Here is a 24971-nt window from a genome sequence, read left to right on the forward strand (position 1 = left end):
ACACATGCTGTCCAATCAACACATGCTGGGCATGCGCAAGTGAAATGGAAAGCTTGGTTAGTCATAGCCTGGCCTAGTCTGCAATGGTCAATACTCCAAGAAAGCTTGCAATTTATCGTGACGTGAAGGTTAGCACAATCATCACTCTCCATATATTGGAAGAAAATGCTCAATTAATTTACTGCAAGAAAAAAGGCTCAATTAATTACTTTGAGTTGGTCAACACGCGAACCTCCTAAGTATATAGGAACTGAACTCCGACTGTTGAAACTGAAAAACCACCCTAATCCTATGTATATGCAATCTCCAAATCTGCACAAGATTCAGTTGGCAATTGGTGATACCATGAACTCAATAGCAAACCAGTTCATCAACCTGTTTAACAGAAAAGGCTCAGGAAACACAGTTGTATTATGCCAAAAGTAATGGAGCAAAAAAAGGAGTTGCCTACACCATATACATACCAGATCGAGGATAAAATGCTCTTCCACACAAATCGTTAATCCAATAAAACACAAGCTGTACGTATTAGTTGCCGCTTGACAGGATAGTACCTGTCAGATTTCACAAGTTAATAGTACTTTAACAAGGGCTTGGCTGTATGCATCATTGATGCAGAGTCCGGGGATAATTAAAATTTTCATTTTATGAATAAAAATTATCTTGAGAAAGGAAAGGAAAGTGGTAGCGATAATTTATTGTTACCTTTTTTTTTCGAAAAGGGGGGCTCCTCGGCCTCTGCATCAAGGGTGATGCATACGGCCATCTTATTAACCGAAAAACAAATTGTGCCAACAAGGTTCCAAAGTCTCAAGCTCAATGAAAGAAAAAACAGCTCACACAGAGCGCAAAAGGCTAGATACACAAACTAGCCAGGAAAAGACGCCACAACCGGCTGGCTAAAAAAGATAGGTAAACTAATTGCCTATCCTATTAGATGACCGCCATCCAAACCGGTTGAAAATATCCCGAGCTACCATCTCCCAACGGATAGACCCAGTAACCAAATGCTCCCTGACCTCCATCGGAGTGAGTAGCGACCACGAACGGATCATTGCCGTAGCTCGGAAAATAACCTGCAAAAAATGAATCCGTGATGTTCTGTTAAAAACCAAATCATTTCTGCAAGTCCAGATGGTCCACAGCAAAGCACAAACTCCAACCCGAATATGTCTTGCTAAGGCAGACTCAATCCCATTAAACCAAGTCCCAAATAAAGCGTTAACAGTAGTCGGTGGAGTAATATTAAAAGCAATATGGACCGTCCGCCAAAGGACCTTGGCCAACGGGCAATCAAAAAAGAGGTGCTTAATCGTCTCATCCCGATCACAGAAACTACACCTAGTAGGTCCTGTCCAATTACGCTTTATTAAGTTGTCCTTTGTTAAAATAACTTGTTTATGAACAAACCACATAAACACTTTTATTTTCAAAGGAACTTTGACATCCCAGACATTCTTGGAAGTTGGAATGGAGTTCGAATTAATAACATCAATATACATTGACTTAACTGTAAATACTCCAGACCTAGTCAACCTCCAGCGTAATTCATCAGGTTGGTCAGAAAGTTGAACCTCCATTAGTCTCCTAACTAAATGGAGCCAAACTTCCCAACGATTGCCCGCTAGCGACCGTCTAAACTGAATATTAAGGGGGTAGATTGAAATACTTGCAACAAACACCTCACGTCGTTGAGCAATACGATATAAAGACGGATATTGAATGACCAAGGGTGAGTCGCCAAGCCAAGTATCCTCCGAGAACCGTGTTGTAGCACCGTTTCCAATGACAACTCTTGTCCTATTGAACATAGATTGTTTGACTTTCATTAGTCCTTTTCAGAAAGGCGAGTCTGTCGGCCTGACTGTTACTTGGGACAGTGTTCTAGTCTGGAGGTACTTGTTGCGAAGGATCTGCGCCCACATGGCCTCAGTCCCAGATGAGAGCTTCCACAACCACTTACTAAGAAGGCATCTGTTCTTAACTTCAAGATTCTCAATACCAAGACCTCCTTGGTCTTTGGGTCGATAGATAATATCCCATTTAGCAAGCCGGTATTTTCTTTTAAGATCATCACCCTGCCAGAAGAAACGTGATCGATAGAAGTCCAGTCTTTTCCTAACACCAACTGGGACCTCAAAGAACGATAAGAGAAACATAGGCATACTCATGAGTACCGAATTAATCAAGATTAACCGGCCTCCGTATGACATGAGCTTACCCTTCCAGCAACTCAGTTTCTTCTCAAATCGGTCCTCGATACACTTCCATTCTCTGTTTGTCAGCCTACGATGGTGTATCGGAATACCAAGGTAAGAGAAGGGTAAATTCCCCAACTCGCACCCAAACAATTGCCTATAAGAATCCTGTTCGTCCTTGGCTCTACCAAAACAGAACAACTCGCTCTTATGAAAGTTAATCTTTAACCCGGTCAATTGTTCGAAGAGGCATAACAACAGCTTCATATTTCTCGCCTTGGCCAAGTCATGCTCCATAAAGATGATTGTATCATCAGCGTATTGAAGGATGAATACACCTCCATCAACAAGATGAGGTACCAAGCCACCCACTTGACCATTCTCCTTAGCCCTTCCTATCAGAATTGCTAACATATCCACCACAATGTTAAACAGGATAGGGGACATCGGATCTCCTTGTCTGAGGCCTTTATGAGTCTGGAAATAATGACCTATATCGTCATTCACTTTGATTCCCACATTCCCTTTTTGCGTAAATGATTCGACCTGCCGGCGCCAGGCATCATCAAAACCTTTCATACGCAATGCCTGTTGGAGGAATGGCCACTTGACCTTATCGTACGCTTTTTCGAAATCCACCTTAAAAATTACCCCATCTAATTTTTTAGAGTGAATTTCATGGAGCGTTTCATGAAGGACAACCACCCCTTCAAGGATGTTTCTGTCCGGCATGAAAGCAGTTTGGGATTGATGCACCACAGAATGCGCAATCTGTGTGAGCCTATTGGTCCCGACCTTGGTTAAGATTTTGAAACTAACATTGAGTAGGCAAATCGGCCTAAACTGCTCAATTCACAGCCTCCGTTCTCTTAGGAAGCAATGTGATAGTTCCAAAATTCAAGTGAAACAATTGAAGCTGTCCAGAGAAAAGATCATGAAACATAGGTAGCAAATCCCCTTTAATAATGTGCCAGCACTTTTTATAGAACTCGGCCGGGAACCCATCCGGTCCGGGAGCCTTATTGTTTTTCATTTGTGCAATTGCATCGAACACCTCTTTCTCTGAGAACGGGGCAACCAAGATATCGTTATCGGCCGCGGACAATTGAGGAACATCCTCAGTCCTAGACTCATCGAGGGACACACAATTATCCTCCGGAGGTCCAAATAACTGCCTATAATACTCGGTAATATATGTTTTGAGATTATCCTGCCCCAAAATAGTACCCTCATCTTGCTCAAGTTGAAAGATACGCTTCTTTCTGTGCTTACCATTGGCAATCAGGTGAAAGAATTGAGTATTGGCATCCCCTTGGGTCACTTTGCGGACCTTAGCTCGCAAAGCCAACTTCAACTCTTCTTCGCGGAGAAGTTCTTTCAACCTCTTCTCCGCCTCAGTTTTCACCTGGAGCTCCGCGGGCAACAAAATCGCAGATTACGCTTTAATGTCCAGGGCCTGTATAAGAGAAAGGAGCCTATCCTTCTCAATCTTATACACCCCACTGAGGTGCTTAACCCAACCCCGTAAGAAACTTCTCAAATGCCTAATCTTATTCTGCCAACGCTGGACCGCCGTCCTACCTCCTACACCCTTAGCCCATTCCCTGGCAATAAGGTCTAAGAACCCCTCATGTTCGAACCAAGCCATCTCGAATGAGAAGGTGCTTTTGTTTCCCACATGGTTCGGCTCCCCTGAGTCCACGAACAGTGGTGTGTGATCGGATATTCCCCGCGAGAGAGCCTAAACCGTTACTAGAGGGAACTTTTGTTCCCACTCCACCCTCGCGAGGACTCGATCAAGCTTTTCATATGTCGGGTTTGGCAAAGAATTAGCCCAGGTAAACTTTCTACCAGAAAGCTCTATCTCCCTCAGATCCAAGCTCTCAATAATGGTATTGAACATAAACGACCATCTGCCATCAAAGTTATCATTATTCTTCTCCTCTCTCCTCCTAATGATGTTGAAATCACCCCCGACCAACATCGGAAGCTGCTCGGACCCACAAATTCGAACAAGGTCCGCCAGAAACTCCGGTTTAAGTTCCGGTTGTGCGGCACCATAAACCGCCACCAAAGCCTAGTTGAAACCATCAACTTTAGACCTAACTCGAAACTTAACCGTGAAGTCGCCCATCACTACACTCCGGACTTCAAGGGAATCACATCTCACTCCCAGCAAGATGCCTCCCGATCGTCCTCGCGGAGGTAGGCAATGCCAATCGAAATCAACACCACCCACAAGAGTTGAAAGAAACTGAGGTGCAAAATTATATCTACCAGTTTCAGAGAGGGCAATGAAATCTAATCGATGCTCCAGAGACGCCTCAGCGAGAAACCTTCGTTTAGCCAAGTCCTTCAGACCTCTGCTATTCCAAAAGATTCCTTTCATAAGTCATCATGGAATTTTTTTGCCGTACGAATCCTAGCACTCCTACATACCGCGGATGCGGGATACACCTTCCGCTTCCACTTACGTTTGGGTTTACTATTGTCCACCGTCCGGTCCTCATAACCGGGCTCTGGTGGTTGAATTACTACACCCTCTACACTACCTTCCTCCTCGTCAGACTCAGTAGTGGATGGTGCAAGGTCCGCACACAAATTGTCAAGCACTCTCACCCCCAACGCATCAATCTCTGCATCATTCATAGGTCTCACTGCCGCTAGGTTTCGAATGGTCTCTAAAGCGTGTTCCGCTTCCAGATCAAGGAGATCATTAACCGAGTTGGAAATTTCAGAATTGGTATTCCCTAGGGAAACCCCTACTTGATTTGCATTAATAATAATCTCATCCGAAGAAAAATGCAAAATAGAATTGGACAGGTTGACTGACATACCAGTAGTGACCTCAATGTCACGAAGCTTGGCCGCCCTCATAGCGCACCTCTGCTGCATGTCATCAACCTCCGGGTGGTCCTGGAGACGAGAGCTCATCCGTCTCCCCTCAGAGACCGGGTCGGGGATCCCGCCGAAGGCAATAACCTCCTCCCGAGTAGCGCCACTCAGAGAAGGCAGCGCCGGAGGGCTCTCACGGCGAACGGACAGGAGGCCGGGGGAAGTAGGTGTCGGCGCCACCTGCCCAAGCACCCCCCAACCCTCAAGCCTGAGGGTGTCACCGTCCCGACAGCCGAAGGCGAGGAAAAGACCGGGGCCACCTGCCCCAGACTCCCGCAGATCACCAACGGAGATGCCGCAACAGCCGGTACCGAAAGGGAAGGGTCTGAGGCCTCCTGCCCCAAGCGGCCTCCCTCACGGCCGGCCAGCGATAGCGAAGCTGGCGTCGCCGGGGCCACCTGCCCCAGACTACCGCCGAGCACCACAGGGGAAGCTGCAGCCGCCGTTGCCGGAAGGGAAGGGTCCAAGGCCACCTGCCCCAGACGTTCTCCCTCACGGTCGGCCAGCGACAGCGACGCAGGCGTCACCGGCGTCAGAGTAGAGGGAGAGGACGTCGTGGCCACCTGCCCCGAACTCCCCCCCCCCCCCCCCCGGCAGATCCGCCGATTCCGCCCCAATCAGTCTGCACGAGACCGCAGGTATCCCGGGGAGGAAAGGGACCATCTGAGGCTCCACAGTCCTTCCCCCCCCAAGGTCGTCTCCGAGTGGCCCGTCACATAGTCACCCACCACGGGACGAACAGCAGACACAAGATCCAGCACCGGGAGCGAGCACTCGAACGCATCCTCAGACTCCACCCGGTCGCTCCAAAGTCTAGGAGGAGCAGACGCAGGCTCAAAAGACCCAAACCTCAACGTGCTCTTAGGTACCGACAGAGATGGGGCCGGCTCTACCCCTGATCCAGTCTCGGTCTGAGCAACTGGTCCCTGTCCGTTGGGCCTCTCTCGACCAGCCTCATCAGTCGGATCCTTCCTAGCACCCGCATTATCGTCTCCCTCGTGCATATCCACATCAGCACCAAAACCCGCCTCGGCAAACAACTCAGCATCCTCAAACTCAATGTCAAGAGGGAATACCTCTCCCCTGTAAGTCCAGTTAACCACATCCGGGACGAACTCGATGTCCAGAACACTCACTCGCAATCTGGCCACCCCATGGGCTCGGGTGAATGTCATATCCACTTTCTTAGGTTTGCCAACCATGATACCCATACTAGCCACAACATGAACATCTGTTAGAGCCTCAGAGGGTGCCCCAGAAAAACGCAGCCACACCTGAGTAAGGGGCTTTCCCTTAGACTCCACTTTCTTCCACTCTTGAAACTCAAGAATACCATTAGTACCTGGCACCTTACACATCCCAAAGCTCAGCAACTGCCTCAAGTCCTCTTCCGACGGGAGGTCAACCCTGAACACACGCTCCTCAATGGGAACAAGCTCCCACTGAAAGTCTCCAGGAGCCAGTTCCTGAAGCCTCTGCATAATCTGAGCTTCAGAACAACTCCCTGGGTAACCATCACAATACCAGTAGTCAAGCTCTGCGTCACAACCGGAATCTCTCTCGCAGCTGGGGACTCAAAGAACATCGGCTCGGTACAATATACTCCATACACTGTAAGAGCCGGAGCCTGCTCACGAAGAAGCGGGCAATCCCCCAAGGCATGTGTTGGCTTACCACATGTATCACACAACTCAGCCACACACTCAACAATGAAGTGCCCTTTCTCACCGCAACGGTAACAAAGCATTTTCTCCTTCCTCCGCGCCCACTTGGATGCCCTCTCAGACTCAGACCTGATACCCGCATCACCTGAAGCGCCAGTCATTTCAACATCCGTAGTAGCCAGAGCCGTGACCGCCTCCATAACCTCACTAGTCAGGGCGGTCGCCTGAGTGGGATTAGCCTCCACCCCGGACGTCTGATGGTTTGAAGTGGCCTGTGGCGGTTTCTGTCTGCGGAAACCATGACCACCACCTCGACCACCACGATGACCATGGAAGCCACCTCTCTGTCGTGAGTCTGGTCCAGAAGCGCCCTCGACAAAACCGCCCGGAGGGCCAAGGAAGGGCCTCTCAGCAGAACCATCACTCTGCCAGGCATAACCTCGGCCACCTCCCGTAGATGACGATCCACGGTGTTGACCATCCCCATACACATCATAGCCATCATCCCCCCACTGTCCTCGGGGCGGATCCGACGACTCAGCTGTGACGTTGTCTTGTCTTATCTGCGTAGGACCCGAGCGTTTTTGCGTCGGCCTCGCCACGTAGTGAGGCGGCGGTGCTGCTCGAGTCTGAACGCCGGCATGGGTTGCCTGAGCCACCGGCCGAACCCCATCGACGTGGCCAACCGGTCTAGGGCCATTATGCACTGGCGGCCTTGGCGGAGCAGCTCCACGCGCCATAGCTGAAGTAGGCGGAGGCCTCGGTGGAGGCGCACCACGTCCCGCGGCGGCCAACGAGATTGGCGGCCGCACCCCGGGCTGTGTTGGAAATATGCCCTAGAGGCAATAATAAATTAGTTATTATTATATTTCCTTGTTCATGATAATCGTTTATTATCCATGCTATAATTGTATTGATAGGAAACTCAGATACATGTGTGGATACATAGACAACACCATGTCCCTAGTAAGCCTCTAGTTGACTAGCTCGTTGATCAATAGATGGTTACGGTTTCCTAACCATGGACATTGGATGTCGTTGATAACGGGATCACATCATTAGGAGAATGATGTGATGGACAAGACCCAATCCTAAGCATAGCACTAGATCGTGTAGTTCATATGCTATAGCTTTTCTAATGTCAAGTATCATTTCCTTAGACCATGAGATTGTGCAACTCCCGGATACCGTAGGAGTGCTTTGGGTGTGCCAAACGTCACAACGTAACTGGGTGGCTATAAAGGTACACTACAGGTATCTCCGAAAGTGTCTGTTGGGTTGGCATGAATCGAGACTGGGATTTGTCACTCCGTGTAAACGGAGAGGTATCTCTGGGCCCACTCGGTAGGACATCATCATAATGTGCACAATGTGATCAAGGAGTTGATCACGGGATGATGTGTTACGGAACGAGTAAAGAGACTTGCCGGTAACGAGATTGAACAAGGTATCGGGATACCGACGATCGAATCTCGGGCAAGTACAATACCGCTAGACAAAGGGAATTGAATACGGGATTGATTAAGTCCTTGACATCGTGGTTCATCCGATGAGATCATCGTGGAACATGTGGGAGCCAACATGGGTATCCAGATCCCGCTGTTGGTTATTGACCGGAGAACGTCTCGGTCATGTCTGCATGTCTCCCGAACCCGTAGGGTCTACACACTTAAGGTTCGGTGACACTAGGGTTATAGAGATATTAGTATGCGGTAACCCTAAAGTTGTTCGGAGTCCCGGATGAGATCCCAGACGTCACGAGGAGTTCCAGAATGGTCCGGAGGTAAAGAATTATATATAGGAAGTGCTATTTCGGCCATCGGGACAAGTTTCGGGGTCATCGGTATTGTACCGGGACCACCGGAAGGGTCCCGGGGGTCCACCGGGTGGGGCCACCTGCCCCGGGGGGCCACATGGGCTGTAGGGGGTGTGCCTTGGCCTATATGGGCCAAGGGCACCAGCCCCAAGAGGCCCATGCGCCAAGAGATGGGAAAAAGGGGAGAGTCCTAAAAGGGGAAGGCACCTCCGAGGTGCCTTGGGGAGGATGGACTCCTCCCCACCCTTGGCCGCACCCTTCCTTGGAGGAAGGGGCAAGGGCTGTGCCTCCCCCTCTCTCTTGGCCCTATATATAGTGGGGAAAAGGAGGAGCAAAACAAACCTAAGCCCTGGCGCCTCCCTCTCCCTCCCATGACACATCTCCCTCCTCCCGCAGCGCTTGGCGAAGCCCTGTTGGAATCCCGCTACTTCCACCACCACGCCGTTGTGCTGCTGGATCTCCATAAACCTTTCCTTCCCCCTTGCTGGATCAAGAAGGAGGAGACGTCGCTGCTCCGTACGTGTGTTGAACGCGGAGGTGCCGTCCGTTCGGCGCTAGGATCATCGGTGGTTTGGATCACGACGAGTACGACTCCATCAACCCCGTTCTCTTGAATGCTTCCGCGCGCGATCTACAAGGGTATGTAGATCCACTCCTCCCTCGTTGCTAGATGACTCCATAGATAGATCTTGGTGACACGTAGGAAAATTTTTAATTTATGCTACGTTCCCCAACAGTGGCATCATGAGCTAGGTCTATTGCGTAGATTCTATGCACGAGTAGAACACAAAGTAGTTGTGGGCGTTGATTTTGTTCAATATGCTTACCGTTACTAGTCCAATCTTGATTTGGCAGCATTGTGGGATGAAGCAGCCCGTACCAACCTTACACGTACTCTTACGTGAGACCGGTTCCACCGACAAACATGCACTAGTTGCATAAGGTGGCTGGCGGGTGTCTGTCTCTCCCACTTTAGTCGGATCGGATTCGATGAAAAGGGTCCTTATGAAGGGTAAATAGCAATTGGCATATCACGTTGTGGTCTTTGCGTAGGTAAGAAAAGTTCTTGCTAGAAACCCATAGCAGCCACGTAAAACATGCAAACAACAATTAGAGGACGTCTAACTTGTTTTTGCAGGGTATGCTATGTGATGTGATATGGCCAAAAGGATGTGATGAATGATATATGTGATGTATGAGATTGATCATGTTCTTGTAATAGGAATCACGACTTGCATGTCGATGAGTATGACAACCGGCAGGAGCCATAGGAGTTGTCTTAATTTATTTATGACCTGCGTGTCAACATAAACGTCATGTAATTACTTTACTTTATTGCTAACCGTTAGCTGTAGTAGTAGAAGTAATAGTTGGCGAGACAACTTCATGAAGACACGATGATGGAGATCATGATGATGGAGATCATGGTGTCATGCCGGTGACGATGATGATCATGGAGCCCCGAAGATGGAGATCAAAAGGAGCAATATGATATTGGCCATATCATGTCACTATTTGATTGCATGTGATGTTTATCATGTTTATACATCTTATTTGCTTAGAACGACGGTAGTAAATAAGATGATCCCTCATTAAAATTTCAAGAAGTGTTCTCCCCTAACTGTGCACCGTTGCTAAAGTTCGACGTTTCGAAGCACCACGTGATGATCGGGTGTGATAGATCCTTACGTTCACATACAACGGGTGTAAGACAGTTTTACACATGCAAAACACTTAGGGTTAACTTGACGAGCCTAGCATGTACATACATGGCCTCGGAACACAGAAGACCGAAAGGTCGAGCATGAGTCGTATGGTAGATACGATCAACATGAAGATGTTCACCGATGATGACTAGTCCGTCTCACGTGATGATCGGACACGGCCTAGTTGACTCGGATCATGTAATCACTTAGATGACTAGAGGGATGTCTATCTGAGTGGGAGTTCATAAGATGAACTTAATTATCCTGAACATAGTCAAAAGGTCTTCGCAAATTATGTCGTGGCTCGCGCTTCAGTTCTACTGTTTAGATATGTTCCTAGAGAAAATTTAGTTGAAAGTTGATAGTAGCAATTATGCGGACTAGGTCCGTAAACTGAGGATTGTCCTCATTGCTTCATAGAAGGCTTATGTCCTTAATGCACCGCTCAGTGTGCTGAACCTCGAACGTCGTCTGTGGATGTTGCGAACATCTGACATACACATTTTGATAACTACGTGATAGTTCAGTTAAACGGTTTAGAATTGAGGCACCAAAGACGGTTTTGAAACGTCGCAAAACATATGAGATGTTTTGATGGCTGAAATTGGGATTTCAGGCTCGTGCCCACGTCAAAAGGTATAAGACCTCCGACGATTTTCTTAGCCTGCAAACTAAGGAGAAAAGCTCAATTGTTGAGCTTGTGCTCAGATTGTCTGAGTACAACAATCATTTGAATCGAGTGGGAGTTGATCTTCCAGATGAGATAGTGATGTTTCTCCGAAGTCATTACCACCAAGCTGCTAGAGCTTCGTGATGAACTATAATATATCAGGGACATATATGATGATCCTTGAGATATTCGCGATGTTTGACACCACAAAAGTAGAAATCAAGAAGGAGCATCAATTGTTGATGGTTTGTGAAACCACTAGTTTCAAGGAGGGCAAGGGCAAAAGGGACACTTCATGAAACGGCAATTCAGCTGCTGCTCTAGTGAAGAAACCCAAGGTTGAACCCAAACCCGAGACTGAGTGCTTCTGTAATAAGGGAACAGCCACTGGAGCAGAATTACCCTAGATACTTGGTAGATGAGAAGGCTGGCAAAGTCGATAGTAGTATATTGGATATACATTGTGTTGATGTGTACTTTACTAGTACTCCTAGTAGCACCAGGGTATTAGATACTGGTTCGGTTGCTAAGTGTTAGTAACTCGAAATAAAAGCTACGGAATAAAACGGAGTCTAGCTAAAGGTGAGCTGACGATATGTGTTGGAAGTGTTTCCAATGTTGATATGATCAAGCATCGCACGCTCCCTCTACCATCGAGATTGGTGTTTGCGTTGAGCATAGACATGATTGGATTATGTCTATCGCGATACGGTTATTCATTTAAGGAGAATAATGGTTACTCTGTTTATTTGAATAATACCTTCAATGGTCTTACGCCTAAAATGAATGGTTTATTGAATCTCGATCGTAGTAATACACATGTTCATGCCAAAAGATATAAGATAGTAATGATAGTACCACCTACTTGTGGCACTGCCACGTAAGTCATATCGGTATAAAACGCATGAAGAAGCTCCATGTTGATGGATCTTTGGGCTCACTCGTTTTTGAAAAGTTTGAGACATGCGAACCATGTCTATTGGTGTATATGCATGAAGAAACTCCATGCAAATGGACCATTTGGACTCACTTGATTTTGAATCACTTGAGACATGCAAATCATACCACATGGGCAAGATGACTGAAAGCCTCGGTTTCAGTAAAATGGAACTAGAAAGCAACCTGTTGGAAGTAATACCTTTTGATGTGTGCAATCCAATGAGTGCTGAGGCATGTAGTGGATATCATTATGTTTTTACTTCACAGATGATTTGAGTAGATGTTGAGTATATTTACTTGATGAATCACGAGTCTGAATTATTGAAAGGTTCAAGTAATTTCAGTGTGAAGTTGAAAGATCATCGTGATAAGAGGATAAAAATATCTATGATATGATCATAGAGATGAATATCTGAATTACGAGTTTGGCACAGAATTAAGACATTGTGGAAATTGTTTCACAACTGATACAGCCTGGAACACCATAGTGTGATGGTGTGTCCGAACATCATAACTGCACCCTATTGGATATGATGCATACCATGATGTCTCTTATCGAATTACCACGATAGTTTATGGGTTAGGCATTAGAGACAACCACATTCACTTTAAATAGGGCACCACGTAATTCCGATGAGATGACACCGTATGAACTATGGTTTAGAGAAACCTAAAGCTGTCATTTCTTAAAAGTTTGGGGCTGCGACGCTTATGTGAAAAAGTTTCAGGTTGATAAGCTCAAACCAAAAGCGGATAAATGCATCTTCATAGGACACCCAAAACAGTTGGGTATACCTCCTGTCTCAGATCCAAAAGCAATAAGGGATTGTTTCTAGAATCGGGTCCTTTCTCAAGGAAAAGTTTCTCTTGAAAGAATTGAGTGGAAGGATGGTGGAGACTTGATGAGGTTATTGAACCGTCTCTTCAACTAGTGTGTGGCAGGGCACAAGAAGTTGTTCCTGTGGCACCTACACCAATTGGAGTGGAAGCTTATGATAGTGATCATGAAACTTCAGATCAAGTCACTACCAAACCTCGTGGGATGACAAGGATGCATACTACTTCAGAGTGGTACGTAATCCTGTCTTGGAAGTCATGTTGCTAGACAACGATGAACCTACGAGCTATGGAGAAGCGATGGTGGGCCTGGATTCTGATAAATGGGTTGAGGCCATATAATCCGAGAGAGGATCCATGTATGAAAACAAAGTGTAGACTTTGGAAGAACTACTTGATGGTCGTAAGGCTGTTGAGTGTAGATGGATTTTAAAATGAAGACGGACAATGATGGTAAATGTCACCATTAAGAAAGCTCGACTTGTCGTTAAGATGTTTCCCGACAAGTTCAAGGAGTTGACTACGATGAGACTTTCTCACTCGTAGCGATGCTAAGAGTCTGTTGGAATTGTATTAGCAATTACTGCATTATTTATGAAATCTTGCAGATAGGATGTCAAAACATTGTTTCCTCGACGATTTTTGAGGAAAGGTTGTATGTGATACAACCGGAAGGTTTTGTCAATCCTGAAATATGCTAATAGGTATGCAAAGCTCCAGCAATCCTTCTAAGGACTGGAGTAAGCATCTCGGAGTTGGAATATATGCTTTGGTAAGATGATCAAAGATTTTGGGTTTATACAAAGTTTATGAGAAACTTGTATTTCCAAAGAAGTGAGTGGGAGCACTATAGAATTTCTGATGAGTATATGTTGTTGACATACTAATGGATCAGAAATGATGTAGGATTTCTGTAAAGCATATAGGGTTATTTGGAAAGTGTTTTTCAATGGAAAGCCTGGATTAAGCTACTTGAGCATTGAGCATCAAGATCTATAAGGATAGATCAAAACGCTTAATGGTACTTTCAAATGAGCACATACCTTGACATGATCTTGAAGTTGTTCAAGATGGATCAGTCAAAGAAGGAGTTCTTGCCTGAGTTGTAAGGTATGAAGGTAAGACTTAAAGCTCGACCACGGCAGAATAGAGAGAAAGGACGAAGGTCGTCCCCTATGCTTAAGACATAGGCTCTACAGTATGCTATCTGTGTGCCGCACATGAAGTGTGCCTTGCAATGAGTTAGTCAAGGGGTACAAGAGTGATCCAAGAACGGATCACAGGACAGTGGTCAAAGTTATCCTTAGCAACTAGTGGACTAAGGAATTTTCTCGATTATGAAGGTGGTAAAAGAGTTCGTCGTAAAGGGTTACGCCGATGCAAACTTTGACACTAATCCAGATTATTCTGAGTAGTAAACTGGATTCGTATAGTAGAACAGTTATTTGGAATAGCTCCAAATAGAACATGGTAGCTGCATCTAGGAGATGACATAGAAATTTGTGAAGCGCACATGGATCTGAAAGGTTCAGACCCGTTGACTAAAACCTCTCTCACAAGCAACATGATCAAACCCAGAACTATTTGGGTGTTAGTCACATGACGATGTGACCTGTGAGTGTTAATCACATGGCGATGTGAACTAGATTATTGACTCTAGTGCAAGTGGGAGACTGTTGGAAATATGCCGTAGAGGCAATAATAAATTAGTTATTATTATATTTCCTTGTTCATGATAATCGTTTATTATCCATGCTATAATTGTATTGATAGGAAACTCAGATACATGTGTGGATACATAGACAACACCATGTCCCTAGTAAGCCTCTAGTTGACTAGCTCGTTGATCAATAGATGGTTACGGTTTCCTAACATGGACATTGGATGTCGTTGATAACGGGATCACATCATTAGGAGAATGATGTGATGGACAAGACCCAATCCTAAGCATAGCACTAGATCGTGTAGTTCATATGCTATAGCTTTTCTAATGTCAAGTATCATTTCCTTAGACCATGAGATTGTGCAAATCCCGGATACCGCAGGAGTGCTTTGGGTGTGCCAAACGTCACAGCGTAACTGGGTGGCTATAAAGGTACACTACAGGTATCTCCGAAAGTGTCTGTTGGGTTGGCATGAATCGAAACTGGGATTTGTCACTCCGTGTAAACGGAGAGGTATCTCTGGGCCCACTCGGTAGGACATCATCATAATGTGCACAATGTGATCAAGGAGTTGATCACGGGATGATGTGTTACGGAACGAGTAAAGAGACTTGCCGGTAACGAGATTGAACAAGGTATCGGGATACCGACGATCGAATCTCGGGCAAGTACAATACAACTAGACAAAGGGAATTGAATACGGGATTGATTAAGTCCTTGACATCGTGGTTCATCCGATGAGATCATCGTGGAACATGTGGGAGCCAACATGGGTATCCAGATCCCGTTGTTGGTTATTGACCGGAGAACGTCTCGGTCATGTCTGCATGTCTCCCGAACCTGTAGGGTCTACACACTTAAGGTTCGGTGACGCTAGGGTTATAGAGATATTAGTATGCGGTAACCCAAAAGTTGTTCGGAGTCCCGGATGAGATCCCGGACGTCACGAGGAGTTCCGGAATGGTCCGGAGGTAAAGAATTATATATAGGAAGTGCTATTTCGGCCATCGGGACAAGTTTCGGGGTCATCGGTATTGTACCGGGACCACCGGAAGGGTCCCGGGGGTCCACCGGGTGGGGCCACCTGCCCCGGGGGGCCACATGGGCTGTAGGGGGTGTGCCTTGGCCTATATGGGCCAAGGGCACCAGCCCCAAGAGGCCCATGCGCCAAGAGATGGGAAAAAGGGGAGAGTCCTAAAAGGGGAAGGCACCTCCGAGGTGCCTTGGGGAGGATGGACTCCTCCCCACCCTTGGCCGCACCCTTCCTTGGAGGAAGGGGCAAGGGCTGCGCCTCCCCCTCTCTCTTGGCCCTATATATAGTGGGTAAAAGAAGGAGCAAAACAAACTTAAGCCCTGGCGCCTCCCTCTCCCTCCCATGACACATCTCCCTCCTCCCGCAGCGCTTGGCGAAGCCCTGTTGGAATCCCGCTACTTCCACCACCACGCCGTCGTGCTGCTGGATCTCCATCAACCTCTCCTTCCCCCTTGCTGGATCAAGAAGGAGGAGACGTCGCTGCTCCGTACGTGTGTTGAACGCGGAGGTGCCGTCCGTTCGGCGCTAGGATCATCGGTGGTTTGGATCACGACGAGTACGACTCCATCAACCCTGTTCTCTTGAATGCTTCCGCGCGCGATCTACAAGGGTATGTAGATCCACTCCTCCCTCGTTGCTAGATGACTCCATAGATAGATCTTGGTGACACGTAGGAAAATTTTGAATTTATGCTACGTTCCCCAACAGGCTGAGCGCCAAGTCCCCGACCTATCGAGGCTACAGCCGCAGCAGCAGGAGCTCCGGTGCCCCGACCCACTGGCATGGGTGGCACCCCCCCACGACCAGATCCATGCACAGGCCGGGGCAGACGGGCAGTGCGGCCCGGCCACCTGCAGCCGTAGGCGGCGGCGCACTCCCGCCACGGCCAGCCCCCCGCCAGAAGAGGCCTTAGGGAGCACCGGCTGCCCACCGCGCCCGGCCATTGACCCGAGTGGCGGAATACGATGAGCCCGGCCGTCCCCCGGCAGCAAAGATCGGCGCGACGGCTTGGAGCCAAGAAACCTAGGTCGCGGCGGCTGTTGCTGGAGCGACGTACGTAACTGGCTGCATGCCCCGATGCCCTGTACGTACTCCAGGGCCCGATCTGACTAGGCCTCATACCCAGCCGATCCCAGCCCAGCAACACCCCGCGGCCCAACAACTGAAAAGCCCCCCTCGCGGCCCAGGAGCGAATTCAAACGCTCCTGGCGGAGCGCACCGATCTGGGACGCCGTGACCGGCAGCTGCGCCGCCGCGGTCACCTCCGGCGCCGATCGAGCCCGAGTCCAGCGAGGAATCTTTCTTCTAGTAACCGTAGTCCAAGAATCCGGTCGAGTCAAATTCGGAAGACTTACCTTAGGTATGGGACCTTTCCACGGCCGGATCGCGGAAGCCGCCGTCCTCCGATGAACAATCCGGCGCACCACCTCCACGTTGTCGTCCGGATGAAGTCCTTGCCGCGCCGGATCGTCAATCGGCACGACTCCCTGGACGATTGTAGCCACTTCCTCCTCCGAATACCCAGGGTTGAAAGCTTCACAAATTACGTCCGACGTCGTCGGCGAATAACCGTCGGACGGGTCGCCGGAGCAGTCTCCATCGTCGTCCTCCTCTTCATCAGATTCGGCGAGAGCCCAGAATCTCCCCCTGACTTGCCTAGCGCCAGGAGCAACGAGCGCCGGCGTCCGGATCGCAGCGATCGCCGCGTGCAACGCCCGTGTCGCCCGTGGCATCGCCCGTTCAAGGGAGAGATTTTTATTGTTACCTTGGGCTAGAAATCTTTCACTGAGAGTTAGTAACTGCACATGAAGTTCCTTCAAGATAAACAAATCTCAAGACAGATGCTTCCATCGTTGTTCTTGTCTGGATGGAACAACCAAAGTCCTGAATCCCAAATCAACTATCGGCAGTAATTATTCTACAGAACCAATGTAATGAAAATTTTCGTATAAAAAAAGGGTAATGAAATTCAAGGATCCGACTAAAGAAAGAGTAACGAAATTTAAGGTCCAGAAACAGACAAGGTATATAAATATGGTCAGCAAATTACGTTAAGTTAACCCATATATATGTAGTCGGGCGTGCTAAAAAGTAGGAACTGAAAGGCAAGCTCCATATATAGTAACCTACAATTAAATGAGCAGCTGTACCGGCAAGCCTGTTACGTCACACAAGTCAGTAATCAAACAAATTTGGTGTGCCTCAAATAAATATACAGTACAATTTTTTTATCGTTACTACAAAAATATATTTTATCATGAATCCAGTGAAACTAATTTGGTGTTGTAAATACTGATATATTTTTCTATAGACTTGGTCAAACCAAAAAGGCTTGACTTAGGACTAATATATAGATTTTCAAATAATTTTTAATGGAGGGAGTACATACAGTAATCCCATTTATTAGAGGAAACAGAATGATGAAATGAGAAGAGAAGAGCTTCAACTGATCGGTACGTACCTTGGCCAGGCTATGACACCTGCAAATCTGGGTATTTTTGTTTCACTGTGTAGACTTGATCGCGTAGCTCGGGGCCGCAGTCCACTATAACTAGCTCTTTCAGAGTATTGGGGATCCCCTCCTTGGGCAGTGATAGAATTTTACCACACCTAATGACTTCTAGTTTCTTGAGAGAAGAAAGGTCGTGCAACCTTTGAGGGAGTGATGGCAAACCAAGACACTCTACAAAAGATAGGTGTTGGAGGGAGGTGAGGAGCTGAAGCGCGTTCTCTTCCCCATCCGTCAAGCTTTCCACCCGCTTATCATACCAGAAACTTAACTCCTGGAGGGTAGCGGCAAGGAGGGTGCAGATTGGGGCAACTAGCGCTTCTGAGGAGCTATCCACCTCAAGTTTTTCCAATTGGAAGAAGGAGCCTGTTGCAGGAAACACATTTTTTGCCCTGCTCGCCATCACCAAATCCGAGAGAAGATCCACGGCTACAGATCGAGGGTGATCTCTATTATAGACCTCCAATTCCTTGAGGTTGACGGGTGTGATCAGAGGGTTGAACCCATCCATTGTTATATTCTCGCAATTTAACAGCCCTAACCGGGTGAGAGACGTGAGGTTTGAGAGCGGGGCTATTGAAAGAAATCTTGGGTCGTCTATAATCTCAAGATTCCAAAGGCATTTTACCTTTGAGAGTTGTTCCCATTGTATCTCTGACCCCCTTACAAATTTGATGCTCTGTAGTTTGTCAGTTATATTGTGCCAAGCTAATACACCACCATATATACCTCGTCAAAGACAAACCATGTCCACTGTGCCATGAAATCCCTGTGCTGACAGAAGATGCATTAGCAACCACAACATCAGTTATTGTTGAAGTGTGAGGCATGGAAGGCAGGAACAACTTTGGGCAACTCAGAATCTCAAGTTTCGCTAGATGGTTATAAGAGACACTAGGGCACTCCTGCAGGAAGGGCAGCACACATAGATTGGGACATGAGCTGCAATGGATGTATTCAAGCTTTGAAAACGAATGGCCATTAGGCACCCCAACCCACTCGATAAATTCTGGCAAACTATGAAGAATAATCTGCTTCAGTTGCATGAAACTTTTATCTGTAACGCCACAAAGGCCAGGTCTGATCTGACCAAGTCTAGATATGCGACTCAGCGTGAGTGACGTGAGATGTAGTAGCTGTCCAAAAAGTGGAAGAGTGACCCAAGATACACCCTCTAGGTGGAGATACTTGAGCATCTCCATCCTATTGCCATGACACAACCATCTAGGACCGGTTGAACCACCATGATCTCTAATGCCAAGTGCTCCAAGATTACAATGTGGTTCAAGACCATCAAGAACATCAGACTCCAGGTTATATGTTGGTTTGTACCCCATACTAGGTGCAACTTTTTTAAATCCTTTTTCAAAACCATTTTGGCTTCAATAGCCTCTTCCTTAGTTGCCACCTTTTCAAGACTATATATATTGAGTTCACCTCCAAGCTCTGTTAATTTCCCCAGCTCAGTCAATTCAAATCCAACACTCTCTTTCTTGACATAGAATTGTTTCAGCTCTTGTAAATACTTCATCTTTCCAATCATAGTAACATTGGAATGGAGTTTATTTTCAGCAAAAAAATGTCGTAAACTGATTAGGCGGCTAAAGTGTTTAGGCAATTTAACACTACCATGCCAACCTATTAAGTCCAATAATTTGAAGTGATAAAACCCGCATAGTGTAATGGGCAAAGTCACTTGTGAGCTGAATAATGATGTACTAATTTTGAGGCATCGGAGGTGGATAAGTGTTGAAAAGTTGTGCGGCCAGGTTTCTAGGGACTTAAATTCTATAAATAGGACACGGAGTCTCCCAACTTCCTTGAAAGTATCTTCCAAAGTCTCATGAATGACCCTTCCGTATTTTCCAAAGATCATCAAAGCCCGTAAATTTACAATATCTATCTTGCTCTTCAATTCAAACATTTCTCTCCTAAAAATTGCATCGCAACTATTTCCCATGGTGATGGATATGTACCGAATAGATCGTGGAATGACATCAGATCTAAAACTTTCACTACTATATATATTAAGGCATTCTTGTGATGAAATACTCCGAGATAGTTCATGCAATAAATCATGCAATACATAGTAATGACCCTCAGCACCATCATTCTCCTTCACGAGGAAACCATTGTCCACGAATTCCTCCACATATTTCTCCTCTTTGTTTATGACTCCTATTGAAATCCAAAAATATGTAATTTCTACGTTCTTGAACTTATAATCTCCGGGGAACAATGCAAAATATGAGAAACATCTTTTCAGATGCAAAGGAAGGTTATGATAACTAATCCTTAAAGATGGCATAATGTCATGCTCATTTTGCTCCTTTTGCCATTCATTGTGTTCAAGAACTCCCATCCAATGTTCTAGAGAAATATCCCTCTTCAATAATCGACCAACTGTCTTGGCTGCTAGAGGTGAACCCTTTAACTTCTCAGAAATTTTTCTTGCAATGTGAGTTAAGTCATCTCGATAATCCTCAGGCTCTGTTCCAAAATAAATTAAGTCTTCAAATAATCTGAAGAATTCAGCAGGCTCAATTCCTTTTTGTGCTACTGCATGTGTTGTTTTCACGATATTAGCTATAGTTGGGATTCGAGTTGTGACAAGAACCATGTTGCCCTTGGATAATACCTCCTCCTTGAATGGAGCTAACGGGTTATCCCAATCATGGTAATTGCATTTCCACATGTCATCAAAGACAATTAGAAACCTTTTAGACTCAAGCCTCTGTGCGATGGATTTTTGGATCTGGTCAAAACTTGTTGTTTGATTTGCTGTGTTGCTTCCTTCTATACAGCTAAGGATCTGTTGGCTGATCTTAAGTACATCAAAATCAGTTGGTACACTTACCCAAACCCTAACATCAAAATGCTCTTGTATGCTTTTATCCTTATACAGATGTTGGGTGAAGGTTATCTTTCCAATACCCCCTGGACCAACTATAGGAAGAACAGAAAGGGTTTTATTCTGATATGTGCCACCAATAATATCCTTTCTAATTTTCTCAAAAATAGATGTCCTACCATACAGTTTAACTTGTGCAATGACTGAACTTGTAATAGGGCATTTTAGGGTGACATTTGGAGTGTGGATATGGTCTGGATCTTTGTGGAGCAACTCAGCGATAGACGCACATAGAGAGTGCATTTCATGTATCACTGACTTAATTTTATTGGACATAGCAACTCTGTCAAATGTCAGCCTCTCAAGTGGAGCATCATTACGGTTGCCAGGGTTGGTTGAACTGGGTGGATTATCGGCAGCGGCAGCACCAGCACCATCATGCACACACGAACAAGAAAAGTATGCAAGACAATTACCAATGGTGTGGCGAACGGCATGACAACCATGTTGAAGAAGACCGGATACGCCATCACCAAGATCTGGTACCGCATACCGGGTGCCGTCAAGCTGGTCCTGGATGATGAAGTAGTGGAGCTCATCCAGTGCGTCCTCAGCCTCATGAGATTTGGCGCTGAGCGCCTACACCAGCTCACGCAGACCATCATTGTCGCCCATGCCCCTCGCCTGGGCCGCTTGCAAAAGTCCACGTGTACGCATGAGATCGCCTTTGATCTTCTCGGAGTTGAGCCCGAGCTGTTTGCTGTCCACGTATGCAGCCACCAAGTCATCGGACGGCATATTCAGAACCTTGCCGACGAGCCAGCCTGCCGCCGCCATCCCCATCTCTGCCCGGCGCTAAGCAAGGCAAGTGGTTTGTGACCTGTGAGGTGGAGTTTCGGGGGAGGAGTAAAAATTACACTCATTTATAGATTTTTGGTGATCGGCTAGGTTCACCAGAGGAGTAAAACTGAAAATATACTCCCTAATAGACTTTTAGAGGATTGGCTAGAGTTGGCCTTGGACCTAAATAAGTGCCATTTTGAGGTTGTCTTATTTCAGTGAACTAGTTGAAACTTTAGTTAGAGATTCACTTCTTATATATTGGGCTTGGATATTTGAACATGGTACACGTAAATTTGTCTTCAAATATATAGTTTTGTAAAGATACTTTGATTTGTTAAATGTTAATACTTCTACCTTTTTTGGGATTGTTTATACTTGTAGCTACAAACTTGATTACAAGAGCATCTCCAATAGTTTCAGTATACATAAAATAACCACCATTTCAGAGAAGTTGGGCCCAAAAAAACACCACAACAATTGCCGTAAACACGCATTTTTTTTACGGGATCCTGTAAATTCTCGTAAACTCCCTAGACAGATGGCCTTTCCCCATAAAATCTAGTGCCACCAGAGTCCACTGTGCCACCACTGCACGCCGCCACCAACCATCGTCGTTCATGGTCAGATGTCTCCTGAGTTCACCATCACTATCATGCCACCGGCGAGAACCACTTGTAGTAGAAGCTTTTATAGGAACTGAGAAAAGACCTCACCTAACAAATTCCACTAAATTATATGGACAGCCCGTAAGGCCCCTTTTACTACTAGTAGTTTTTTATATACATGAGCTAATGAAAATGCTTTAAACATAAAATTGTTTCACCCGCAAAAAAACATGGAATAGTTTGACTTAGGGCAAACTCAGAAGTCCTTTATAGTATATTTATTGACGGTGGGTCTACAACAATGTTTAAATAGCAGGCTATGCCAACTAGCGGCGGACCACAAAATCAGCTACTTCTATAGCGGAGCTATAGCGGGCTATTTGTACATGAGACCATTTAGCGGCAACCTGCTGAAAATGCTATTGGGGTTGCGGGCTATAGCGGCCGGCTATTTAAAACTATGGTCTACGTACATACATAGTTTTTCTTTCCAAAATCTCAAATATATTAGTGGCAAGACGATGTTGATTACACCCGCTCTGCAACAACACGATATCAATAGCAGCTCCACGCGTCGAGAATGTATATACTCTATGCTCGTTGAAAAAGGATTTCTAGCTACTTTACTGAATGCAGTGGTTCTTTAACTCTGAATTGAAGGCGTGTTGGAAGATGGCTACGTGCTGGACGTGGAGCCCGGCAAGACGTACCTGCTGCGATTAATCAACGCGGCGCTCTTCTCCGAGTACTTCCTCAAGATCGCCGGCCACAAGTTCATGGTGGTCGCCAGCGATGCCAACCACGTCAACCCCTACACCACGGACGTGATCGTGATCGCGCCAGGTGAGACGGCGGATGCCATTGTCACTGCTGACGCGGCCCCCGGCAGGTACTACATGGTCGCCCTGCCCATCCAAGCGCCTCCGCCCGACCAGCAGACGCCCGAGTACACCACCAGAGGCATGGTTGAGTACAGCAGCGTCAATACCTCAAGGCGTGACGACGTGCCTGCCGTAGCGCCTGAGATGCCTCGCCAGCATGACACGATCAAGTCTTTCTACTTCCACGGCAACCTGAGCAGCCTTGGCCAAGAGCAGCGCGCGCAGGTGCCGGTGCGGGCGGACGAGCACCTCTTCATCACGCTCGGCCTGGGCTCCATCTGCCGGCGAGACGGCCAGTCCTGCAAGAGGGGGGGCAGTCTGGAGAGCATGCTGGTGGCGAACATGAACAACATCTCCTTCCATCTCCCGGCTGCGATGACTACTCCGTTCCTCGAAGCGCACTACTACGGCTGCGGCCCCGCGGGCACGACGGCGCTTGCTGACCGGCCGCCAAGGGCGTTTAACTACACCGACGGCGCCCTTATCACGTTCGGGCCCGAGGAGATGCTGCTGGAGCCGACGCCCAGGGCAACTGTGGTGCGGCGGTTCAGGCACGGCACCGCGGTGGACGTGGTGTTCCAAGGCACGGCGATGCTGCAGGGCGATTCCAACCCGATGCACCTGCACGGCCATGACATGTTCGTGCTCGCGCAGGGGCTCGGCAACTACGACGCTGCCACGGATTCGGCGAGGTACAACCTAGTGAACCCGCCGAGGAAGAACACCGTCCTCGTCCCTAGTCTTGGGTGGGCAGCCGTTCGATTCGTGGCAGACAATCCAGGTGCGTATAAGAGTGATTTTGCTTATGCTGCGTCCCTCTTAGGTGTCATGAAAACAGTAAATTCTCTTTGGAAAAGGGAAAAATAGAGCATCTTGTTTTTATCTATTGATTGAATATCCAAAATAGGGCAATGACACTATCTGCAAAACGTCGTGTACGTACCTGGATATCCACTGAATTGTTGGTTAAAGAATCGTTTTGCAGACTGTACATACCTGGATTTCCAAATAGGGCAATGACAAATTGATTCAGTGACCAACAATTTACGTGAAAAATGTGATGATTTGACTAAAGGAAACTACCCACATATTAGTAAAGTGGGTTTCATGTATACTATATTTCCTATATAATACTATATTTTTATACATGGTTGGGTCAAAGTTTGAAAAATAATTTCTTGAACAATTAAAAATCAAGTTAAGACTACACTTAATTGATTGTTTTTCTTGGGTATTTATGGAACAATTAAAAATAGTAAGTTTTAATTTAATTGGTAGTTTTCCTTGTGTATGTACTCATAAATTTTCCTTAGTTGGATACGGAAGCTAGACTCCAAAGAACTAACGCATGGTTGTTTCGTATGCCACACACGAACATGGCTCATACATTGCCACTATGAGTTCCATTTGTCGATGGGCATGGCTGCAGTATTCATTGTAGAGGATGGGCCAACAGTGGATACGTCCCTCCCTCCACCGCCTCGGTATTTCTTGGACGCGTCGACTTCCGTGAGCAGCAGCACCTCCTCTGGCGGGCAGCAGCTCTTCAATTCTGTCTCTGCACACTCCACGACATCTATTAATAATACTGATCCCAGTAAGGCTGCTCATAGTGGATAGCATCGTAAGTCAGTAGTATTATTAATATATTGATATCTTCACGATATTAATATATTCCCTATATCAAAAAATAAGTCAGTACTATGCATATGATATAACTGTATGATACTATCTCCGTACTGCATAGTACTTCTTCCTTTCTGGTTTATAAGGCTTAATTTGAAATTCTCTTCAACCAAGGTAGATGATCAATGATGGAATTAATTTCGTAGTTTCAAAAGTACTTAATTAGTACACTCG

General features: G+C 46.6%; 3 protein-coding genes and 1 pseudogene across 3 annotated transcripts; 1 reads left to right on the forward strand and 3 right to left on the reverse strand.

The window, feature by feature from the left end:
• Positions 1 to 917: 917 nt before the first annotated feature.
• LOC147962523 (uncharacterized) lies at positions 918 to 17155 on the reverse strand. The gene is made up of 2 exons (XM_087538009.1): positions 16778 to 17155; positions 918 to 1076 (listed from the first exon to the last, which is right to left on the reverse strand). The coding sequence occupies exons 1-2, from the start codon at positions 17153 to 17155 to the stop codon at positions 918 to 920; spliced, it is 537 nt and encodes a 178-aa protein (XP_087394135.1).
• On the reverse strand, positions 1839 to 7497 carry LOC147962524 (uncharacterized; annotated as a pseudogene).
• A 719-nt stretch (positions 17156 to 17874) lies between the features above and the next one.
• On the reverse strand, positions 17875 to 21625 carry LOC125527608 (putative disease resistance protein RGA4). The gene is given in 3 exon segments (XM_087538011.1): positions 17875 to 18608; positions 18649 to 19249; positions 19252 to 21625. Coding segments are annotated over 3 exon segments (3690 nt in total). The 3' UTR covers positions 17875 to 17893.
• Positions 21626 to 22751: 1126 nt separating this feature from the next.
• LOC147962525 (laccase-15-like) lies at positions 22752 to 24731 on the forward strand. The gene is made up of 3 exons (XM_087534216.1): positions 22752 to 22812; positions 22891 to 23892; positions 24484 to 24731. Exons 1-3 carry the CDS (start codon positions 22752 to 22754, stop codon positions 24729 to 24731), a joined length of 1311 nt encoding a protein of 436 aa, XP_087390342.1.
• Positions 24732 to 24971: the final 240 nt, after the last annotated feature.

This window comes from Triticum urartu, chromosome 7A, assembly GCF_056163025.1.
Source record: "Triticum urartu cultivar PI428250 chromosome 7A, HENAU_Tu73, whole genome shotgun sequence".
Classification (NCBI taxonomy): domain Eukaryota; kingdom Viridiplantae; phylum Streptophyta; class Magnoliopsida; order Poales; family Poaceae; genus Triticum; species Triticum urartu.